The 25,606-nt window shown below is 25.2% G+C and overlaps 1 protein-coding gene across 3 annotated transcripts; it reads right to left on the bottom strand.

Annotated features, from left to right (window-relative positions):
• Window positions 1-188: 188 nt before the first annotated feature.
• LOC113557321 (3-hydroxy-3-methylglutaryl-coenzyme A reductase) lies at window positions 189-25,256 on the bottom strand. 3 transcript variants are annotated; one of them, XM_026962780.2, is made up of 16 exons: window positions 25,100-25,256; window positions 7,331-7,509; window positions 6,271-6,388; window positions 5,072-5,150; window positions 4,584-4,887; window positions 4,358-4,506; window positions 3,933-4,058; window positions 3,697-3,836; window positions 3,242-3,435; window positions 2,030-2,224; window positions 1,714-1,958; window positions 1,466-1,643; window positions 1,245-1,351; window positions 977-1,181; window positions 598-902; window positions 189-385 (listed from the first exon to the last, which is right to left on the bottom strand). In XM_026962780.2, the coding sequence occupies exons 1-16, from the start codon at window positions 25,122-25,124 to the stop codon at window positions 310-312; spliced, it is 2,625 nt and encodes an 874-aa protein (XP_026818581.1). In that variant the 5' UTR covers window positions 25,125-25,256; the 3' UTR covers window positions 189-309. The 3 variants fall into 3 exon arrangements, with proteins under 3 accessions (XP_026818581.1, XP_026818582.1, XP_026818583.1); XM_026962781.1 differs by lacking the exon at window positions 25,100-25,256 and adding an exon at window positions 18,048-18,290; XM_026962782.2 differs by lacking the exons at window positions 6,271-6,388; window positions 7,331-7,509; window positions 25,100-25,256 and adding an exon at window positions 5,212-5,349.
• Between the last annotated feature and the right edge of the window lie 350 nt (window positions 25,257-25,606).

Genomic DNA, 25,606 nt, shown 5'->3' with positions numbered 1-25,606 from the left:
AAATGTACGGTTTATTACTCTCATTTATCCAAACATTAAATGTTCATTAATAAAAAGTTTAATAACGTTAATTTCATTTTTTTTTTTTTGTATATACATTACTATTGGATAATTACCGCTATAAAGATTAAAAAACTAAATTTGGTCTTTTTTGTAGTGTTGACAAAATACAAGAAAAAAAAACATTGTTTTCACAGAAAATATTCACTATATAATAAAATGCCATTTGTTTATATACAACATAGATTCTAACAAAATAGAATTAAGTATTAATTAAGTATTAAGTAAAATAAATTAATTTCACGTCACTCAAGACACACAGTTTTTTATTTGTCTATTTGATTCGCATGATTCTGTTTCTAAATTCTGAATGGAAGGAGCGGATCTGTAATAAAATAAAAAATGAATTAGTTTTAATTCATAAATTGTTGATTAACACTTTTGTGCAATACTCATGGCAACATAATTTAATTTATAAAATTGTATTCATATAGTATTGTCTTGTTTACACGTTTTATATGATATTATTTTTAAAATGTGAATAATTTAAAGAGAATGTATCATAAATAATCAATCAAATAAAAAATGAACTCTTACCGATTGTGAATCATGTGACTTTTCACTAAATGACCAGCAGTCAAGGCTGACATCAATGACAGCTCACCTGCCAAAACTGTTGCACATAGTATACGTGCTAACCGTTTGGCATTGGCCCCGGGGGTTTGAGAGTTTGCACCTCGTACGCCAAGCATTTCCAAACAAGCAGATTGACCAGGTAATGAGGTTCCTCCACCAACTGTACCAATTTCAACGGAAGGCATTGTACATGATACATAAAGGTCATCACCAAATGCTTCCATCAGCGTCATGCAATTACTACTTGCTACATTTTGCGCTGGATCCTAAATGATTGACAAAAAATAAATAAATCTATAGCTAAAATATTATATTTGATTTATAAAAATTGTTTATTTACTTGTCCTGTAGCAATATACACAGCTGTAACAACATTGGCAGCATGAGCATTATTTCCTCCAATACTACCAGCAATTGCTGAGCCCATCAAGTTTTTACTAATGTTAACATCAACTAATGCTGCTACAGTGGTTTTCAGTACCTCTGTTACAACTTTTGAAGGTACAATTGCTTCACTAACAACATATTTTCCACGACCTTCAATCCTATATAAAAAAATGTATTATAAATAATTTTATAATTCATAAACAATTAAATAAATTTCATACCAGTTGACTGCGGCTGGTTTTTTGTCTGAACAAAAATTACCACTCAAGCTCAAGACTTCCATATCGGGGAAGTATTCTCCAATAACTTTGAGAGATTTTTCTGTTCCCTGTTAAAAAAATATTAAAATATCAAGTATTACTTTAATTTAATTTAAAGGGTATTGAAGATAGACTAATGAATCATTATTTAACATAATATTAGTAAGTATTTTTTTATTTACTTTGGATAACATATTCATGCCCATTGCATCACCCGTAGAAGCGGTAAACCGAATAAACAAATGTCGACCTGCTATGCGCACAAGTAATTTTGTGAGTCTTGCAAATCTGCTTGTTGAATCAAATGCTGACTTAATTATTTTGAACTTTTCTGGATTGTCCATCCACATTTTTGCTTCACTAATATTTTATAAATAAAACTATTATTTTATAAAATTCTCAATAGCTAAATGGAAAACCATATACATACCTTGCAGTAGTAACTGAAGAAAATCTGACAACAGGTCCTCTAGTCATACCATCGTCCACAACTCTCGTTATAACACCACCGCATAACGTCAGTGCTCTACAACCCCTGTTTGTACTGGCTACTAGACAACCTTCAGTGGTTGCCATTGGTACTTGATAAAATACATCATCCACAAGTAATGGTCCAGCAACACCAACAGGTACAGCTACGTATCCTATCACATTCTCACAATTTGTTCCTAGTACCTAGTAGAGATTTCAATAACATAGTATTATTCTATACTATATGTTTATACCATCCATTAGTTGTTCCTTACTTTTGAATAATCATAACCAATGTAAGGTAATTGTATTAAGGCTTCAGTGAGATTGCTTTCTGCTGCAATTATTTTTCTTCTAAGACCAACACCCCTCTCTGGGTTATTGACACACTTCTCCAACATGTACGGTTTTATATGGTTCGATTTCACCAACATTAATACTTCTTCATCATTTAATTGTTCAGCTGATTTCTAAATAATAAATAAATATATTTATTATAATCCATTGTAATATATATGGTAGGGATAACAGTTTGGGTGGTTAATTCTTAATTCATAACTATTATCTACTATGCATTAGTTTTTGTAATTTAAGTTTAGAAGTATAGATAAAAAGTAAGTAAATAAATAATATAAATATTTGTAATGGAATGAATAAATTAAATAGTCACTAAAAATTAGGTAAAATAGTAAAATCAATACAGAAGGATAATACAATCAATGTTAATACATTAATAGTTTGTACTATAAAAATAACTTGTATAGATAATTAGTAATTAGTAATTACACATATACTTAAATAAATTACAAATATGAAATAAGCTTTTTAATTTAAATTAAATGAACTAATATATAATACAACTTAAGCTGGTACATATAAATATACTAACTAAAAACAAAATGCCCATTATTATTTGATTATATTTAAATACTTAATAGATATTAATAGCTGAAATTTTAAAATGTTACCATCATTACGGCTCTATATATAATAATATATTTAAAGATTTAACCAAATTTTAAGTAATTAACTATTTAAATATTAATAATAATTATAAAATTATTGGTTGGATTAAACATAATGTGACAGACACTGTTTAATGGTAAAAGAGAACTTTTAAACTTTCGATACACATAATTAATATTTTATGCAATAGTTATTTATAAATTGCTTTCAATAAGACATTTGCTAAATTCAAAATTTATAATGTTACCTATGTTTAAGACAGGGAAATGTATGTGGGTATGCGTGACATCCTCTTAAATACATTTAAATTATTAAATTATTATATATTGTACTTAATTAATAAAGATACACAAAGGAAGTATTTGTGTGTTTAATTACTTTTTTAATATAAAAAAATAATCTACACTAAGCATTTATGTATTTATGTTTATTTATAAGTTGAGAATGGTAAAAAGTCGAGAACACTGGCCAAAAGAAATTATTTAACCTAACTTAACCAAGGTTATTGTAAAAATATTTACCTGAGTTTTGTATATATCCAAACATTCATCAAAAGTTCTAATTTCCCCATTGTTATCCTCTAGAACAATACTGCTATTAACATTTTCTGTTTGAACCATTTTGTTGGAAGTATAAACTGATGGTTTTCGATTATCAGTTTGGCTTTCTCTATGTTGAATATTTTTTTGAGTTTCAAGGACATGTACTGAATTACCTGTATGTAAAAATATAAAAAATAATTTGGGAATCTTTTATTTTTGTTAAATTTTTTTAAGTTAATATACTATTGAAATTGTGTATATTTATATTATTTATAAATTATTATAATATAATGCTTTAAAATGAAAGATTATTAACAATAGAAATATCTTTCCGATTTTGAAAGGTCAAGAATGTTGCAGTTAAAAAGAATTATAATACTGTTAAATACAATGTCTATTCATATTTACTATACATATTTTAAAATTTTACTCACCGGATGTGTTAACTGACTGTTTATTCACCTGTGCTAAGGTATGAGCTAGATCATCACGGTCTCCAAAGAACCAAAACCATACTATCATTGACAGTAAAAGTATCAATATAACTATGTGATCAGCCCCACTAGCCATCCAACTATGGGAAAAATGGTTAATATTAGATTTATAAGTTGATATTGTTTAAATGTAATTGATGTGAACATATTAGTTATTTACAGACATTCACACTTACTGTACAATAGAGCTATGAACAGAACGATGGGTATTTTCTTCAGTTTCATTAAATACAGCAAATTTAGTTACTTGCATTCCTAACATATTATCTGTTTCTGTTTCCATACCACTCAATGCCCATCGACTAAAATGAAGTAAACAAGTTTCAAGTTTGTAATATTATAAAAAGTAAAGGCACACTGAATGTTCTACGTTCTAAGAAAACATATAACCTTACAAACATTATAAGAATACATTCTATTGTACTAACTTTTTATTTAAATCTTACTATTCTAAGAGCATAAAAACTATTTTTCTGGATAAATAAATAAATATATATATATACAAACAGTAAAATATGGATTTACTTAAGGATAAGTGAAGGTAGGTAGTGTTTCTTATGCAAATCCTAGACTATTTTTAAAGCTATGAATGAAATCATACCTCTGAGCGTGAACAATCATTACACCAACTGACATTATCACCTTAACACGTTGTGTGATGGGATCAGTTTTATGATCATTGCAAATGGCAGTTATCTGAGAACGGTCACCCCAAAATGGCATACCATTTTCATCTCCTCCTCTCAGTAACTGTTATTAAACAATACATTCTCAGTAAAACAAATACTGTATTTAATATTATTTTAAATTTAAAAACAAAAACTTACATCCAATACCAGTGATAAACAAGCTGGATAAAAACTCATGATTACCACATAGTTCACAATAAATGACATGCATGTAAACATACATAGTGTTTCTAAACGCTGGACACCTGACAGCATCCCAACACTGATAACAAGACTACAGACAATTGAATCCAAAGAAAACGACGGACCTAGTAATGACATGCCTTTAGATATATTGTTGATTACTTCGGTTTGTGAGCAGCCACTAAGTGCAAATTGTGCCAATAAACTGGCTTTTTTTAAGTTAACAAGTAAAACTAATAGGAACAGGAACATAGCATCTCTGTAACAAAAAAATAAAAATAAAAATAGTATTTTTAGGTACAAAAAATCAATCATTAAACAATAAATCACAAACCAGATTTAGAATAAAGTAATCATAAACTAATAGAATCTCAAATTTAATATTATATTATAATGTACTAATTTTTATCATATTTTGCCATAAAAAATTAATAAAAACTTACTTTAAGTCTCCGTTTAAGTAATGTATTACTATGGTACTAAAAACAAAGCTTGAAAACACTGTAAACATGGCGGCAATACCTGAAAATATTTTCATAATCAAAATTATTATACAATTTTCTATTTTTTTATACAATAATACCATGTTTGATGAATCAATTTGAGAAATTATATCAATATTTTGTATGAAATGATACATAATAAAAATGGAAAGTAGAATGTAACTAGGTAGTTAGTGCACAAGGTAATTGATGAAAGCAAAAACAAATGGATCAAACAACCAGTTAGTAAATCAAGATGGAGGTAAAAATTGCAACAGTTATTTAATGTTCGAAAGATAAAATTTCAATAACAAATCAATTGATTAAATTATTTAACCAGTTAATAAACAAATATATAATATTTAAACATTTCTGAAAAATTGAAGAGTTTAATTGACTAATAAGTAAAAAGTTATGTAGAATATAGATATGATATCTGTGTATAATAAATTAAAAAATAATTCACCTATAACACACTAATGGAGTTTTAATTAATTAACTACAAAATAATTGGTATGTTTAGTGACTCACTCTTTATACTTAAGTAGGTATGCATACAGAGTGCACAATGAAAATTTGACATATTTAAATGTAAAATTGTTAAAAACAATAATGAATGCGCAACTGTGTAAGACTTGATATTTGTTTTGTCTATTACTCATCAAAAGTTCCTTGGCAATTAATAAAACCAAACTACGATTCATTTGTTTTTATCAAGGAAGATATGACACTATGACAGTCCTATAACATCTTTAAGATAACTCATTTTCAGACCCTTTAAAGTGAATTAAAAATAAAGAAGGCTATATCAATCAGGGATTCAAAATATTGCCAGTAAACAAAACAAAGAAACAAAAAGCTTGGTTATACGATCAATTATTTTCGACGACCTTGCTAACATAAGTTAGTAATTACCAATTACAAATATTATTCACGGAATCAATAAAATATTTTTACTATATTATAATTTTTGTATGTCAAAAGGCCGTGTCTCATCTGGTTAAGAGTTTATAGTCGTCTAGACAGACTGCAACATCCATGATCAGTTGTACCCACTAGATGTCTAGTCGTCCAGATATTTTAAACCACTATTACAATTTTTTTACCAACTTTGTTTAATACTTAAATATATATCATACATAAAAATAAAAATATCTTACCCAAAACATATTTTGAATCCAACTGCCTGAGATTATTGAACTGATAATAGCAGTAAAGCACGGCTATACATCTTATTAAAGTCATAAATATTACGTCGATGGCGTGTGATTCATCATCCTAGTGCGATTGAAAAAAAATAATACTTATTTATTAAGGAATTGAAAAGATATAAAAACCTAATAATGAATTGATGAATAATAATATATACTATAATTACATATTGGGTAGAGGTATAGCCGTATAGGAGTAAAACGGTTTTAAAACACTATACACATGAATACACATGACGTGCATTATGCACTGTCTGTGTCTCACCCAGTTTGTCGTTATCCTAACCAGCATGACATAATTTTATTACATTTTCAAGTTCTTTATTGCTGTCAATCGCTCTTTCCGCAAAGAGCTCAGCTAAAAGCGGGTTTTCCACTCTCGAAATCTACTTCTCCCTAGTCAACGCTCTTTCAACTAATAATGTAAGTCTAATTATACATACTATTAATTTTATTCTCCAATCAAGCCTCCAAACTTAGTAGTGTGTGCTTTATTTATTTATTTTTCTTTATATTTATGTTTGTTTTTAATGATATGTAATTGTCGAGATATTATAATTTATGTTAAAATCTCATTAAATATAAAAATACAAAAACAAGTTCTTTATTACCAGCAAAAATTTTAAAAGTTGTATAGGTACTATACTGTGAATATTTAATGGATACGAATAATTTTATTTCTAAATTATTCGCAAAAAACATCTTTATAAAAAATTAGATTATCAGTTATAAAAATGAAAAAAATGTATGTTAAAATTATTTATGGGTTTATAGACAAAATAAATGAACACTGAAACACTATAAATGCTGAAAAATTATTATTTTAGCAAACAAATAAAGTAATAGTTTTTGAAAATATAAATTAGAAAAAATATCATTGATAGATAGGACGACGACAATAATATTATTATTACACTTCGACCTCATATTAATATTATATACTATTTTAATAATAAAATACCAAAATTGATTTTACAGTATAATTTATTATAAAATCAATGATACTAACAACGATCTTGGTGCTGTGCGGTAGGCTGTTCGGTCCGGCCGACAGTGATGGATCGGCCGTCTTGTCAATCGTCAGCATGCACGCAGTGACGGTAAGGACTCCCACGATCACTTCCCAGGGGTGGCTGGCACAGCCTTTGCCAATGCCACCGAATATGTTGTCGAACATATCTATGGGTCCTGCGAAAATAACAAAAAATCGACATATTTAAGTATTATAGACATGTATATAGTATTAAAATTTTTCCAATCCATTGATGGTTAGGTTAGAAAGATGTGAATTGTGGACTAACCTTAATATATTAACAGCATCTTTAAATTTTTTATTTTGTAATAAAACAAAATAAATTAAGTAAAAATAATAAAAATAAAACCACTGTAGAAGTATTAATCTACATCGAAGTGTTACTACGAAGAATATTTTTAATATTTTTTCTTTTTTTTTTTTTTATAAACCGTTTCTTCAATCGATCAAAATTAAGAATAACTTTACGAGCATATGTATTATATTACAATACATTTCCTCCCTAAACTACATGAGGGAGAATCGCGTAAGCATTAATGTCTTACCAAATATATTAAAATAACTATAGTGACAACGGTTTTTTTAACATGTATTCTATATAGGTAGTAGGTACTCATAATTAAAACACCGAGAAAAGAATTCGTAGGTAAACTGTGTGATTTCGCACTAAACTGATTTTCGTAATGGGTTGTGCACTTGTGTTCACTTAATACAGTACACACGTAAACACAACACAGCAGTCTGACTACAAAACGAAAAACGCGTAGTGGTTTTGCTGTTACCCGCGTACGAAGTACGATACGTGATCATACTTGAGACGACAAATGTTACGCCAAGAATAGAATTACGATATTTTTCAACGGATTACTCAACTTGCATAGTAGTTATTTATGAGTGTTGAAGTAGATGTATATAATACAGGTATTGCGCCAAATTAAAAATACGCGTAACACATAAAAATTTATATTACAAGTTTTGAAAGACGCGCTATATAATATAATAATGATATATGTTAATTGTTAATTAATATTCGATCAAACAATAACTTGGCGGCAGTCATCACAACAATACGGCGATCGAAATCCATTTGAGGATCATCAGAGGAAGCAGTGGAAAAAGCACTTTATCGATAAATTATACGATTTTGTGTTTACATATTATAATGATATAGTATAGATACCGTGACTGTGGATATTGAAGCAAACACGGTAAATACTGTACAAACAATGCATCGTGGCGATGCGGTTATAATATAGCGTATACTATGATAACAATTAAATTAAAATGAGTTCCTATTTAGAAGAACGGGGAAAAGTACACAAATCAAGTTCGATATAATTTATACATGCGAATGTACATAAATGTTATCAAAAGCAACGATTGCGTTGTTAATATGTTATGCACTATTTTATAGAAACTTGACCTCCTCGCGGCCAGTGAATATTCTTAAAACCCATAACTAGGCCAAGTATGCATATAATACTGGTCGTTCTAGATTTTATGTACGGTGCAGTACACAATACTAGCAAGACGCGCAATAAATACGAAAAAAATACAATGTGAGGATTGAGGACCCGTGAGGGGAAGGGTTAGAGACAACCCCTCACTCATTGAAACAAACACATTCTTACAGTCGTCACATTTGCGGACGATTACGAATTAAAAAATTATAAATTATAATTATTATAAGTATATTTTTTAATTTATTTATATGAAAATGATTAAAAAGTAGATCTTATGATAAGAGAGATTTGGACACCCGATTGGAAAACAATGTTTCAATAATAACAATCAAAGTGAGAAGTGAACTCGCCATTTTAAGTATATTGTGGTTATAAATATTAGTTCTCCAACTATTGAGTTATGAGGTATTTTATATATTGTAATAAGATATCTAAATATTGTAATTAGAATGATTTGTTACAATAATAATAAATAATAATATAGGTATACGTAATGTACCTATAATTTTGGTTTTGTTAAGAAATTACTTTTTAGATGTACATATATTTTTAATTTGGTAGTTTACTTGTATTAATTAGTAATTATAATCCAGTAGGTAGTGTTAAAATTAATAATACATTTGATACATGAATAATAAAAATAAGATATTTTCTTAAGTGTACTTAAATCTACCTAAACAATGAACTATATAGTTTGGTATAGGCCTATTTCAGTTGAGCTTGAATAAAGATGAAATGAGAATTTTTTAATAACTATTGATAAACTCGCATTAGTAACCTGATACCTTATTTTCTACGTAAACTAATCCAATTTTTTAAATTAAATTATTATGAAATAAAATATATTTTAAATGTAAAGAATAAATAATAAAATTAATAAAGTTATTGTTTTTTTAATATCAGAGCTATTCTAATATCATAAATTCATCAGTGTCATGTTGAATCTGTATCTCCATCTTACTACCTAACTATAATTTTACGAAGAATCCATTTTACTCCGTTTTAATGTTAAAAGTAAATTTAACTCATTACCAAATTTAAATATTGTTATCTATAGACTGTACCCATATATACACAGTATATACAGTACATAATATTGTCACTATTATATATAGACTAGTATACTACCATGCGTTAACTATAAGCTATACTGCAAACCTACCGTCCGACTGCGCTACACACAAACGACTAGTTTTTGTTCGATCAATGGTTCAATCATCGTCGTATGCATTTTGTAACAGCGTCTCAAAACACGTACGTACGAAAAAATTGTCAGTGTGACGTATCATAAAATTTGATAATATTACTCAATACTTTTAAAGATTACATACATTCGATTTTTAATAAATATTCTTGTTGACACACCCTAATAGTACCTATAAGTTATCCGATTCCTGTGTTTTGTGGTATCGGCTGCACATTTGAGATTAAAACAACAGTGCCTGTCACTCCACACACTAGAGTTTTGGACCCCATTTACCCACATAGGTTATTTTTTGATATTTTAAATTTAAGCAATTTATGATCGTTCAAAAATTATTAATTTTTGTAGTGAAATTAAAGTTGGGTTTGTTCGGTAAAATAATGTGTATCTAAATAATTGTATGGCTTGATACATATTTTTTTTATGTAACTAATTACTATTTTATTTTCAGAGGCGTGTAGGTATTTAGATTTGCAAATCATAAATTAAGATAGTACCTATATGGAATTGTAGTGAAAATAGTAATACATTTCGAGCGGAACGAGAAAACAATTTTATCAGTTGGCATTGTTTGAACTGAAGTCGTCAATTTCACTAACCACGATACCACTACCGGCACGACCCCTCAGTCCTCTATAATACTACTTAATGACGACCCATTTGTCTATATGACGCATATTCAATATTAATTCAACATAATTAAAAATAATATCTGACCTCAGATACACGGCATAATGACGATGTTTACAGATAAATAGTAATGAATTCTAACCGTACACGAGATGGCAGTTGTATGAGTACATTAAACGGAGTATAAAAATAATGCGATGGACTGAGTAGGAAAAACACGACGCGCACTATAACTGCTACGGTACGGAGACAATAATAATACGCAAGTATAATATAAAACGATTTCTGGCACTAAATCGACGCGACGGCCGATGGAGACGAACGCAAATGAATCTGTCTATCAATCCACGAATAATCAAGATCTTTACACATACGACAACACACGCCTGCCGTCTGCCAGATTTTAAACTTTCCGCAATTAAATAATAGTAATAATAATTATTATTATTATCTTATTTAGCTTAACGGTACAAGTAAAACGCATATATTATAATGGTAATAATGTAGTAACACATATGTATATAATATAATAATAATAATAATTATTATATTATATTATAAAAGCGCACGGAGAGAGAAAGTGAAAGCAGTTTACCTTGGTAACATACGGCGACCTCCTAGCAAAAAAAAAAAAAAACATAATAATACATTAATACGTATAGTGGTTTCTGACTACGGTTAAATACCACTATATGTATATAATATCAAACGATAGGATGTCCACTTTCGTATGGACATAGTGGTATAATCGTAAGTATAGTAAACGTATATACAGAGTGTTTTTGTTTTACTACTATTATTTAATTCACGTCGAGACGAAAGAAAATATTTTCGAAAAAACAAATAATATACTTTTGCAAAATATTTATTTATTACAAACCAAAAATGCAAACACTTATGTATTGTCATTATCGTATGTCATACGAATACATGAAGTATTGAACAATGTGAACTATTTAAATTGTCATGAATAACTTATTATAAAAGAGGAGAAACAATTGTTATATAATTAAAATAATGTTTGAAAACATATTACGTTAATGCACATTTATTTATAAATATAATTTAATTATAGGTATATATTCTGGTTTAATAAAATTAATAAAGGAAATCATAAATATATATTATATCTGCTTGAATAAAATAAAATATACATGCATGTTGTAACTCTTTGGAATTTAGTATTTGATGCAATATACTCGTTTGAATTAAATCCCTATATTATGATATTATGATTAAATTAATGTCACAATAAATAATTCAAATACAATAGATATTCATATAAGTCATGTATAAAGTACCTATATTAAATCCTAAAGTATTTTGAAATTTTAATGAAGTTAAACAATGTGTTTTTGGATTAGATAAGTAAAATAAAGCATTAATGCAAATTTTCTTTGAAATTGTTTATTTTCGTTTTTATTATTTTAATATACTTTGAAATAATAAAAAATATCGCATTTTAGTTAATATAATTTATAACCACCACCATAATGTAAAGATATATCTATCAATACTAAACACATAGACATCTTAAAAATTTACTAATATTCTGAAGAAACAAACATACAGTACAATTTTTAATAGTTAACCTTATCGTTAAATCTTACTAAATAGCAATAATGCTTTTGACAAAAAAGATTTTCATATATATGTACGTTATACCTGAGAAATTATTTGTATTGATAAATAATAATTAATACAGTTAAATGTAATATAGGTATAATGGCAGTGTTGTGATAAACAGTTCCCACCCTTTTCTTGTTTTTTTTTTGGCGAATAAAAAAGGTATAAAAAACAATCCATTTGAACAATAAATACATCTTTTTATTATAAGTTTTTTAACGGTTATAAAAAAATAACTATTAAATATAAGAAAAAAAAATTGTTTTTCCAATATACAAATATCTAATTGATGATTTAGTTTATCTCTAAATTTGGTAGGTGCGTAATGAATACATGAAAATATATATGCATGGAGCAGTTGACGTATTAATTAAATTGTATCAAGGCTATAAAAATAGATTTTTAGCGAAATTAAACGCCAAGGATCGTATAAAATACAAACCATTCAATATATATCATATAGATCATACAATTAAAATAAATTGTAATGTGAGGCAACCATCGATATTCAAAACCATAAGTAACCGTCCACAATATATGCATTTAATTATTACAACGGTATATACTATAATGTTGATGTTGAAAAAACTATATACTACGATTTCATTTAATCGTTTTCCGAACCCTTATAAATATGTCAGCATAAAAAACAATCTTTCTTTTGGAGATACGAATAAAATTCTAGGTGCAGCAGAATGATGCACGCGTGACCTAACTTATAGCTTGTCAAATTAAATTCAACCGTTCGAATTACTAGCATCACAGCACCGGAAATAAGTTTAAAGACTTTCGTGGGGTACGGGATTCTCGAAACATTTTATAGTAAGCTTTTATATATTACTTTCTCGAGATGTTTTTACAAAAAAATATATATATATATATTTATATCCTCGGAATTAAACTAGACATTGTTGCCAATTTTCCGCGGTGGAAACAGAAACCCGAAATAGGACAAAATATATACTTAAATAATAGACAAACTAAAATGTTATGTTATACCTATATGTTATTTATTTATTATTTTTACCAATTACAGTGGGTAATATAACATTATATAGTATAGTTGATATTAATACTAACTAATTAATTATAATTCAGTGGCGTCATTTGTGGGATGCAAGGGTGTACAAATGCATCCCATGAACAAAATTATTGTTATTTGTTTTATTTTTACTATAATTTACTATATACTAATTTACTAATACTACTATTTACTATAATTTCTATAAAATGATCTACATTTACATAAAACGTGTGTTGAAAAAAATTCATGGGATGACTCGACCATGCGAGTGACTGGTATTACTTTAAATTTTCAATATTGGTTTTGCATCTCATGAAAAAATGTAAAATGACGCCCCTGAATTATATATTATGGTATTTATTTTTAAGTATGTATCATATTATAATTAAAAACACTTATAACAATACTTATATTTTGAGTAGGTTTTTTTTTGTTTTTTGCATATTTTGTAATACTTAAAGACGCATCTAAAGATTTTTTTTTATTGATTGTTGGGAGTTAAATTTCATAAAATGTAGATGACGCCGCTCTTCAAATCCACTTAAACTATTAAATCAATAATAAATCATAATCTTAACAAGAAGAAGTACCTATACCTACCTAGGTCGATACCTAAATTTTAATACGTATCAATTGCAAGTATTTTTTTTTTTTATGAAATTTGCAATTTACTGTAAGAGATAATTGGATTGAACGACTTTTAAAAAATATTCAATTTATAATTTATACATAAAAAATTTAATTTCATATGATTCGAATAGCTTTGCTAATGGCAAAATTTAAGTATATTATTATCAAAAACAAAATTATAATAGTTATATAATAAATGGACTACTCATTTTTCAGATATTTCACACGAATTATAAAACATTATGCTTTATTAACAGTTTATTCGATGTATGTCTGCACGCACGATTTCTAAAAAAGCATTGAACCACATGCAATCGATTTCTATCGTACTCTTACTCTACACGTTATACAGAGCGCACAGCGAAAATATTAGCAATTATGAAAATAGAAGATACTACAAAACATTCTGCACATTATGAATCACGGATGATGGTATATTTCATGTTTATCTTGTTTATTTTCGAAATTCAAACTTCCTTATCGCAAATAATATTGAGCTATATACATGATATATATTATATATTTATTATATATGCACACGTCTAAACGAATGCTTATGTATAAAAATCAATAATAATTATAATATAGATGCGTAGATAAACATTTAAATAAAATATAAATTGTTTATATGTTTATCACTTTTTGTTTTTAAAATTTCCCATATGACCTGAAAATTAGATTAAAAAATTGAATAGTAAATTAATAAGCTGAAAATTTAAAGAGTATACACTAATAATTAAGTATAACATTGTAATAGAAAACAATTATAATATCCATTACACTACCTACATAATATAAAATTATATTTATTAATTTTGTATATCTAATAAAATTCTGTATTATAAAACTATAGAATATTAATGAAATCTCCCAAACCTCGTTAACTTTAATCCGATTAATACATAAGGAGTACCACACTAACTCTAATAATCTAGACATATTTTAACACAGGGCTTTTAAAAATATTAAATTAAAAAAGAATTCGTTATAAGCTTATAACTAAAAAAATTACAAGACCTGCTCAATGAAAGTAGGCCGTAAAACACTATTCCTTATTGTAATCAACTATACACTAACTATTATACTTATAATGGTTATTCATATTTATGAAATACATCTTTTTTTCAGGTCTTATAACAATAAGCAAATTGGACACAGATGTTTTTTGTGATTCATCTATAGTAGTATTTTCTACGTTCTATTCATATGTGGTACATTTGTACGGGACAACTATTTAGGAAATCGATTTTCAGTATACACAATGTAGGTTTTCGACATTAAGAAATTAAATATCAGCCTAAAATATCCAAGTACTTATTACGTTTATATTACATTGATGAAAACAATATTTTAGTTTTATATTTACAGTAAATACAGTGGAGATAATTTATATATAACACAATAGTATAGTTTGCTAATTTTATGAGTAATTAATTATTATGTTTTGATTTAATAATCCTTATCAATTATATAATAGCCAATAAGTACCATTTATATTACAATTAGAGTAGGTAAAATAATTTTAAATAAAACATAATAATATACACTATCATAATTATTTATTACCGTAAAAAATAGTAAAAATAAAAGTAACAGTAATAGTCATTGAGTGCAAATGATGAATATTGTTTAATTTAATAATGTTTATCATCAAAGAAAATCAATTTTTATATACCTGTATATTATACAGTGTATAATTGTAAAAATGCTGTCTAGGTACTAACGATTTTCAATATTTTAATCCAACAAAAATGTGTACTAAATTAATATTGTAATTTAATAACTATGATAAATAATTAAATTGCAATTATTTTCTTGATATGTCAGTCTTGTCTATTTATTCTGGTACGTAAATAAATAATCAACTATAATAATCCAATAATTGAACTTCCGCGGAAACTTGAAACGAATAACTGATATCTAAACTAAACATACCATTTATCGTAAACATTATGTATTATTTAATTGTTTTTTAATATCAATGAGTTTTTTATTAATCTTTTTTAGATTTTTAGTAAATTGCATAATATGGTATATAATACAAATGTCAAACACTAATTAATCCCTAAACACTAAAAGTAAAATCTGTATGGATTGGTATATTTTAATTTTACTGCAGTAAAATTACTTACAGGTCAATTATATCAATATAAGTTAATATTACTAATTGAACTTTAGTTATGGAACTATAGTGGCTTATAATTAGATGGATAGACGTATAATTAAGAAAATTAAAAACAAATATTATTATTAATAAGATACAAGATTCTTGAATTTTCATATTTTTTTGTATGGTTTAGAATATTTTAGATAAAGATATAAATTGTTTTCTTAAGATTTAAATTGTGATGATATAAAAACAAAAATGAGTTATTGCATGTTTTTGAATATTTCGTTATATTTAAAAAATATTCAAATTCAATAAATTATTTATAAGCACTTTCAACAATAATTATTATTATTACGTTAGGGCATATTTTCAAATACATACCATTTTTAAGCATTTTTTTGGTCATTGAAATAACATACTTAATTGCATGGATATTTCGAAAAAATTTAGAGAGAATTAATTCCGAACCTTAATTATTAATAACAAATTAATTTTTAATAATAATTAATCATTACATTTAACTTTTTTTTTATTCATAATTATTAAATTATTAAATAAAATATCTGCATATTTGGAATATTTTAAATGTAATAAGTTGTTAACTTCAATAAACCTAAAAATGTATTCTAAGTTTCTAAGTAATTTAGAATTTATATATATATATATAAATTTGTTATAGTTAAATGTAATACATTTATGCTTATACATTTTTTAGGAAAAAAATATTATTTATCTAGGTAGTATAATATATTTAATAATTGTGAAATTATAAACACAAAAAAATCTTTTAAATTATAAACAAAATATAACATAGTATTAATAACCCTCCAAAAGGCTTATCAAAACAGTTTGTTATTGTATTCACCACCGACTTTTTTATATTATACAATTAATGATATAATAATATTTTCTTCCTATTCGCACGGGTCAGTTAAATTAATACGGAACCATTCATAGTATCTTATCGATTAAATACACTTTCAAATAATGATGTATTATGTTTTAATGGTTATTTAGAATAACTTTTTGGTGTACTAAAAAGCTTCTTAACAAATTTAAACCAGCTATCGCATAGATTTAAAAAATGAAAATTTAATATGGGTTGCACTTAGAAGGTTATTGAACATTAATTATTTAATAAATCAATAAAAACAGAAAAAATAACTGTGAGGTACTGAGGTGAGAATATTTGAATGTAATCTATATTTTAACAAGTTTATGTCTATTTTCGGGTAAAATTATATTCGTTCAAAATCATTTTTTTTAATGCACTGCCAAATTCAAATATTTTTAATTTAAAGATATGCATTAATTATTACTTATTTTCATTAAATTAGGCCATGCTTTGAATTTTGAAAAAAATTTCAATTAATTACCTACATTAAGTAATTGTTAGATGATGAAAAAGTATATTATGATTGCTAATATTATAGCGTTAAGCACTCAAGCGCCAAACACGTTTATTTTTTAAATATTCTAAATAGGTAGATCAAACTTTCTTTATAAACTACGAATTATTAACAAATATTTTTATTCTATAATAATCATATGATTACTATCTATCTACACCCTAAAAATGAAATATCAATAAAAAAAAATTATTTTTTAACTTAGAAATAAAATAATTTATTTTTATAGAAATCACAGTTGTTGTAATTAGAGAATATAAGTAAATTAAAGTAAAATAATAAAATAATTTAAAAAATATATGATACTACAAGAGTATACAGGCAATTTACAACAATGGTATTGTACCGAAAAGCAAACACGTATCAATCATAATGAAACATAATTAAAACATAATACTACTATTGGTAATTGTTTTACTCTTATTCGAATGAAAAATAGCTTGTACCTATAGTAGGCATTAAATGATAAATTATATCAATGCGTTCTATACTCTACAACTCGACCCAAAATATTTTAAAATTATATGATTCAATATTGATTTAACACAACAGTTTGTATGCACTTAAAATTAAAATATAAATAATATTTTTATTTACCTTTTTAGACTTTATTTAGGGTAGCAGATAGATTCAAAGACTGCTTGTATAAGATAGCACCAACTCAACTCGTGTTGTGTTAATGAAACGTAACTGTATAATTGACGTACATGTTATAGATAAAAATAAGTAATGAATTAAAAAAAAAATCAAATTAAAAGAAAAAACTATGAAAGTATAATATAGAGTATAGAAAATTTCACGCGAACAGACTAAATCGAAGAAATTACGGTCTGGACAAGTACCACACGTTCAGTAAACTGAAGGGAAAATGTTCAGCACCGTTTTGTAGTATGATCAGTTTTCGGAGAGTAGGAGGAGTATACCTACGGTTTATCGTAATATATTGGTGGTTGCACAATGTAATTTTACACATTCAACAGTCAATTCAAATATATGAATGAAAAGTAATTTAAAATGTATGTATAAAATGCTGCTCTTTGCATTTTTATCGAACGTACATTATGTGTAAATATTTTAAATACATAAATCTATTAAGTATAAATTTATTACAATTTCGATCAACTTAAAAAATACTTTGTACTCAATTGTATAATAATCTAATATTATATAATACAGAGTTAAGTGAGTAAAATATTAAGCTATTAAACTAATTGTTTACCTATCCGAAATTTCCATTCTAACATTATACAGAACTGTAAAAATACAATTAGTAGGACATTAATACTAAAATTATTTTTTTAATTAAAGTATAGAAATATAAAATTTAAAGACTGGATATTGGAAACTTATCTTGTTTTGACTTGCAACATCGCAGGATAATACAAGTATTAATTTAAAACAACAATAAACGCATATTTTTAAATGTTATTAAATCATACAATATATTTTTATAATATCGTAATTCTATATATTTTTTTAATATTGAGATTTCGGCCAAGGACTAATATATTTCGACAATTAGGTATACACATTTTAGGAATGTTATTAAGAATTGGTTACCTAATAATATAAGTATTAGTAAAATTACAAAAATAAATTGTATGCTTAGTTAAATCAAAAATTCTGGGTTATTGAAGAGAAACAATATTTTAAACTTAAACTTCTTAAAATTAAATTGTTTAATCAGAAAAAAATGCAAATGCATACGAATTATACCAAATTATTTAATTTGTAATATTTTTATAATAATAAGGATTCTAATAGTTTGATAAATAGTAAGTTATAATTAATATGAACAAAATATGAACATAGTTAAAAACATTTTAAATTGTATACAATTTTAAACATAGCTTAGAAGTGTTTTTCTATTCAAACGGTTCATCATTGCATTCAAATGTATAGTTAGTTATCCATAGACAATTCAAATAAATATTTATACTATATTATATTTATACTCTGTATCACGTCGACTTAAAAAAAAATTAAAGTTATAAAGAAATTTGCATTGCATTTTCAAATTTTAAAAATAATATGTATAAAAGATACATAAACTTTCGAAATGTTATAGGTAGTCATTAAAATTACACTTTTTAAGTTTATTTTATACTCTGTCTAAGTAATCAAATAAGCACACAATCATCGAAACTCCGATATTATTGTTTTGAGTTTTTCACTTATAAAGTCAAAACATAATCAATATCGATTTGGTTAAAACCTGGATTGACGTCGTTAATTTAACGATTATTTCGATATTTTTAACGGATAGTATTTCCTTAAAATGAAAGAAACTAACGACAACATAATATCTACAATCTATAATACCATAATGACCTCTATAATCCTATAGGTAGTATCACCAGAATATAATTTTCAATCTATAGGCCTAAGATCTATCAATAAATTAGTAAATATAACTATACTAAAGTTAACAATATTAAAATTCCTAAAAATAAAAAACGCGTATAATAACCCCATATATTTAGTATATTATGCCAGTATTTGAATTAAAACAAGGCAATACATAGTTGGACTATGTGACTATAAAAAGGACTTAAGCTAGAATTTACATATTTTTTTGGTAAAACGTATATTGACTAAGGCTTACGATTTCCTATGGGTATTAAAAGTACACGTGTACACGGATTCCGTTAACCGCGGTTAATACACGCGTGTATTTGAAATTGAGAATCCGTATATTTTTTTAACGTGAACACGGATATTATTGACAAATTGTACACTAAATTTCCGAGTAAACATAATATACACATCGTTGTATTAATGATTTTTATTTTTTGTAGTTCATAATAGGTATAAATTACAATACTATTCTAATAAGTAATGATATGTATTTATTTGGCAAAATAACTTAAATGTTTATAAAATAATTTTAATATTAATTTAATTTTAAAATGTAAATTTCAGATAATGCAGGTGATTTTTTTTAAACCTTAAATTTCAAAAAGATTATTTTTTTTATTATAAGATGCTTATTCACGCTGTGCATTCATGCCACGCATGTTTTTAACAAATATACAACAGTAGGCAATAACAATTACATTTCTCAAAGTTATAATTTATAACTCACATAAGCCAGTGATTCTAAGACGTGTCCTATTTAATCTATTTAAATTAATGTAAAATATATTTTTAATGAATTAAAAATAAATAAAGCAAATTTTAGCATATTTCAGTATCTTTTGATTCTTCTATAATTCACGATCATCTTAAGAGGACGTTGTACCCGTATGTGTATTGTCTCTGTCTTATTTAATTATTTTTAAACAAAACTAAATTTGGACATAAATACACTAAACTTAACATACTAAAACCATTATAGCTGTATATATCAATAACAAAACATACCTATTTATAAAGTTCAATACGTTTTATTAGACTGATAAAGTTCACATTCATATACGAGTATGTGTTAGAATCAACATATTTTATTAATTAATTAATCTAATAAAATGACTTAATAACTGACTAGTGAGTCAGTCTATTAAAGTAAAAATTACATTTAATATCTGGTATTTTAATTTCTGATTTTAACATAAAATATTTATACATAGATTTTATCGAGAAATATTTTTACTAATCACTTTCCATAATTCAAATGGTAGTTAAAACAAATTGTAAAGACTAAAAATGAATATAAAAAAAAAAACACGAAACTCGCTCTGTTTTTGCTTGTAGGTTTCAAGTATACATATCATTATTTTGAGTAGGCTATTTTAACGATTGTACAAATTTGAATCCAATTATAAATCAGCTATGATTAGACGGATAGCTCAAGAATAGTTTATCTTATATTATTATTATTATTTTCTTAACTCGGTAGAAAATAATAATATATGCAAAGGCGAACAATATCAAATCTATATAATATATACTATTAATACACTTTTTTTCATTACAATTGTAAAACAAAACAAAACAAATAAGCAACTTCTTCGTTAGAAAAAAATAATCGTATTTTGTTTAAATATCTGATTTTGTCAAAATTTAAACTAAAATGTTAATATAACAAATGGTGACTATATATATACATTTAATAATTTTGAATATTTATAAGACAAATTTATGAAGAACTTTGTATACTACCATGGTTTTATGACCAAAAAACAAAAAAAAGTAAGAAATATAAATATAAATAAAAGAAAGTAGGTAATGACTTAATATAATTAGTACCGACAAAAAGCGATAAAATATTTTTAAAACTATATTTGATGTCTATTAAAAGATAATATAATTAATATTTGCTAAAAATGTCAAGTCTTCACTGTTATTTTTTAAAATTACAACATATTTATAACTAACTTAACTTTGTCAAAAACCAATATGTAAATATTTGCTTTCATGCTGTTTTTGGTTTAAAGTTTTTCGGTTTTTGCAATTTTTAAGATAGATAATAGGAAATGCTCTGGATTAAATTTACTGCTAATTGCCAGAAACTGCACTCAATGTAAATGAGATTGAAGAAAATATTCTTCTTCTAAATATGAAGACAAATACAGAAAAAAAACATTTTAAAAACCATTTAAAGCCTTACAGATTTTCTGGCTCAGATTAATAATCTAAAATTGTGCAATAATAATAAACTTTTTTTAAAAGAAGCGCATTGTTGTCTGTTAACAATTCTATTTAAAAATAAACAATTAACATAAAATAATTTCAAAAAATAAAATATATAGGTACGTACTTGTATTTATTTTTAAATAATAAACATTACATATCAGTTTTTGTTGTACATAACAATACAAAAACATCGTACACGTTTACAAATCGATCTGTTGCGTGATATTTTTGGAAAAATGTATAAGTTTGTTTTATATACTATATATACAATATACTTGCATGACCAGACAAAATAATAACAGTTCACAAATTTATGCGGATTGGCCTTCAAGTGATAAATATTTTTAATAGTATTATTTTTATTTTATATATCATACATGATACATAGTATTCACTGTAGAATTAGTTTAAAATTATATAATTTCATTGAATATTAATCAATTTAATTGTAATTTTGAATCTTAGAATACGTCACTATTTTATAACTGCAAAGCGTCTGTTTTAGTAAAAACATTTTAGTTTTTTTAGTAGATCCAAACATTTTTTATTGTTAAATTTGAAAAAAATTTCATTCAAAGAGTATCTATTTATGGTTTTATGAGAAGTTACAGTGTTAGGCTCCTCAAAATGTTTCAAACTTCAAAGCTTTTAAAACATATGTACCCAAGGACATACATTTTCGATTTAAAATTTTAAAATGCAAGTTTATTACCCCTTGGCTAAAATTATTTATAGTACCTAATAAATTAGTGGAGTCTTGTAACTTATAACTACATATATACATCAAGGTGAACGAAGATGAGGGTTCAATATTGAATATTCGGCGAATAATTATATCGTTTTCTTACATTAAATAGCATATTATTATTTTCCCAATTTCAGATTTTGAAAAATATTTTCATAAAATTATTATATATTTGTCATAATGTAGATATTTGTTGTCTAATTTAGTTTGATCGGATATAGATGATTATCGTAATTCAATGAACTGGTGATCAATAATTAATTTTATAATCTTATTCACTCATAAAATATTTATTTCTATTTTCTATAACTTAACAATCGTATAATATTATTCTTAATCCAGTATATAAAAATAGATAAGATCGACGAAGATATTTGTTGTTAATGAAATTATTTATTACAGTGTTAATTACAAGGTGCAAGTTGCGACATATACATGACAACTTTCAAAATAATAATACTTAAGTAAGCATATTTTTTTTCACGACTGTTGGTATTCTTTTGAGTCATCAACATTCTATTTCTAATATTTATTACACTTTAATATCACAAAATGTTTATAAAATAAGAGTATACATAATACAGTAATACAGAATGCACTCAGGACTCAGCCAAACACTTCTATTTCTTATGTCAAAACACAATGGTTTTTGCAAAGAATTGTATACAAGAGTGATCAAACTTTGAGAATGATGTTTGTACACTTAAATAGATAGAATTAAATGTAAAATCTTATCATATTATTTTTATTATTATGTTTTACCTTAATAGTTTATCTTTGAAAAATAAGTAAAATCAGTGACAGAGAATTTAAATGTACATCACACATACAATTATAAACCACAGAAGAATAATAATTATAAGGTAATAAACAAAATTATTATTTTCATTATCATAACTAAATCAATATTTTCCTTGAAACCATTAAGAAATATATCATACAAATAATTAATTTTTTTTTAACACTTAAATAAGTGGTTATTGCCAACATTTAAAAATAATATCAATGCAAGTAACCATTGCACTCATTAGAATTAGTATATTATATATTAACATTTATATCATTATTGACATTATTCATTATGCTATCAAATATTATTAAGATAATATTTATAAATCACTTTTTTATTGTGTCAATAAAATTGTACAACTATAATAATAATAATAATAAAATAAATAAATTATACATATGTTTAATTCAACAATAAAACATATCGAATCAACAGTATTAAAATTATTTCTAATAAAAAATTATTAATGGGTAAAAAATAAATACAGTTGCTGATTCAGTACCTAAGGAGTAAAATATAATGGAATAAAAGTATTTAAGATAAATTTATAGTAGGGTTAAACGAGGAATATCAAATAATTCATATTGATTATAAGGGGTTTCTAACTTTAGAAAATTAAAATAATTATTACTAAATATACATGATTGTTTTGCTTTGTTATACTTTTTTTATGTAATATTGTGTAAGTTTATCAAGTTATAAATTTAAATTATTTAATATATTTTATACATTACAATAATTTTATTGATAAACATAGGAAAACAACAAACTCTACCTATATACATATTCAGTTGGCTAACTACCGCTAACTTACTACTTATTCGATAGTCTAAAATATTTCCTATTGCATTACTAATAATTAATGCCTTAAAATACTCATAAATATATAAAGACAAACACATTTAAAATATTATTTCTAATAAGTAATGAATGTTATCTAAGTATGTAACTTTTATATATTGTATTCTATAGCATATTAAATAAAATAATTTTTTTTTTTAATGACAATTAAGTAGCTTTCTTAACATAAAGTGGCTACTCTACTAGGTTTAGTTTAATCTCTATGTGAAATAAGTCCTACAAAAGCTTTAAAAAAATAAGTACTTTACTAAAAATAAAAGTACACCAATTCACATATGTATGACTTAATGGTGCAAGCTACTAGTATTTGAAATAAATTCGAGAAATTGACGTGTTTTCTTCTTCCGCACACCACACGATATACTCTAGTACTTTAATTCTGAATAGAGTATAGTTAAATGCACAGTTTAATAGTAACTCTAGAGTCCGTCCACACATTAATGCATGTAACTGTATCATAAAAATATTATCAATACTCTACATTATTGCAATAAATAAGAGTATAATATAATATACTCTTTAATATGCATACACCTAAATGAGATGTTAACCTTAGATATTTATCATTGAACTTTCCAATAAAAAGTAAATTTATTTGATAGTAAGAAATAACAAAGTTAAATTTTTTTTTAAAGTATCTATTGTAAATATATTTTATACTATCAAAATACAACTTACGATTTCGTGATTCGATTGATTCCATTACATATAATTGTCATTACAAACTTTCACATAATTTTTAATTAAATTAATCAATGTTTAGTAAATTATAAGCCCTTAAATTAATTAGATAATATAATAAACACTATAACAAAAACTCCAAAGTTACTAAAGTTAGACCGAAAATTTAAAAACTGAAAACTGGAGGAAATATAAAAATATTAAATCAATATTTTATCAGGTGACTTTTAGGTTATCAGATAACATTGTGCGCTACTTAGATAAGCTTGAGGTGTAAGGATTATTTTCCAAAGAGTATACAAATCGTGAAATCACATGAATTAGATAATATTATTATTGACCATTTATAGTTCCTACTATTAAAAAGAATATGTATAGGTAATATTATATTTAATTCAAAAATGTTATAACTTATAAACGAAAAGGAAAAATGGTGAAAATGGTGTTATGGTAGATACGGTAACTATACTTGATATTTAAATGTTAGTAAATATAAGATATAGT

Source organism: Rhopalosiphum maidis, chromosome 1 (genome assembly GCF_003676215.2).
Source record: "Rhopalosiphum maidis isolate BTI-1 chromosome 1, ASM367621v3, whole genome shotgun sequence".
NCBI lineage: Eukaryota > Metazoa > Arthropoda > Insecta > Hemiptera > Aphididae > Rhopalosiphum > Rhopalosiphum maidis.
Note: the sequence above shows the minus strand (reverse complement) of the source record. Positions and strands in the feature narration are given on the sequence as shown.

Bases quoted from the DNA above. Each gene is read 5' to 3' on its own strand.
- LOC113557321 (XM_026962780.2), bottom strand. From the start codon at position 25,124: ATGGAATCAATCGAATCACGAAATC. The intron at 4,507-4,583 runs GTAAGTTTTTGT...GTTTAATAACAG, and splicing joins GTTTATCACTGGTATTGGAT to TTACTGAGAGGAGGAGATGA. The intron at 2,225-3,241 runs GTAAATATTTTT...TTTATTATTTAG, and splicing joins TGGATATATACAAAACTCAG to AAATCAGCTGAACAATTAAA.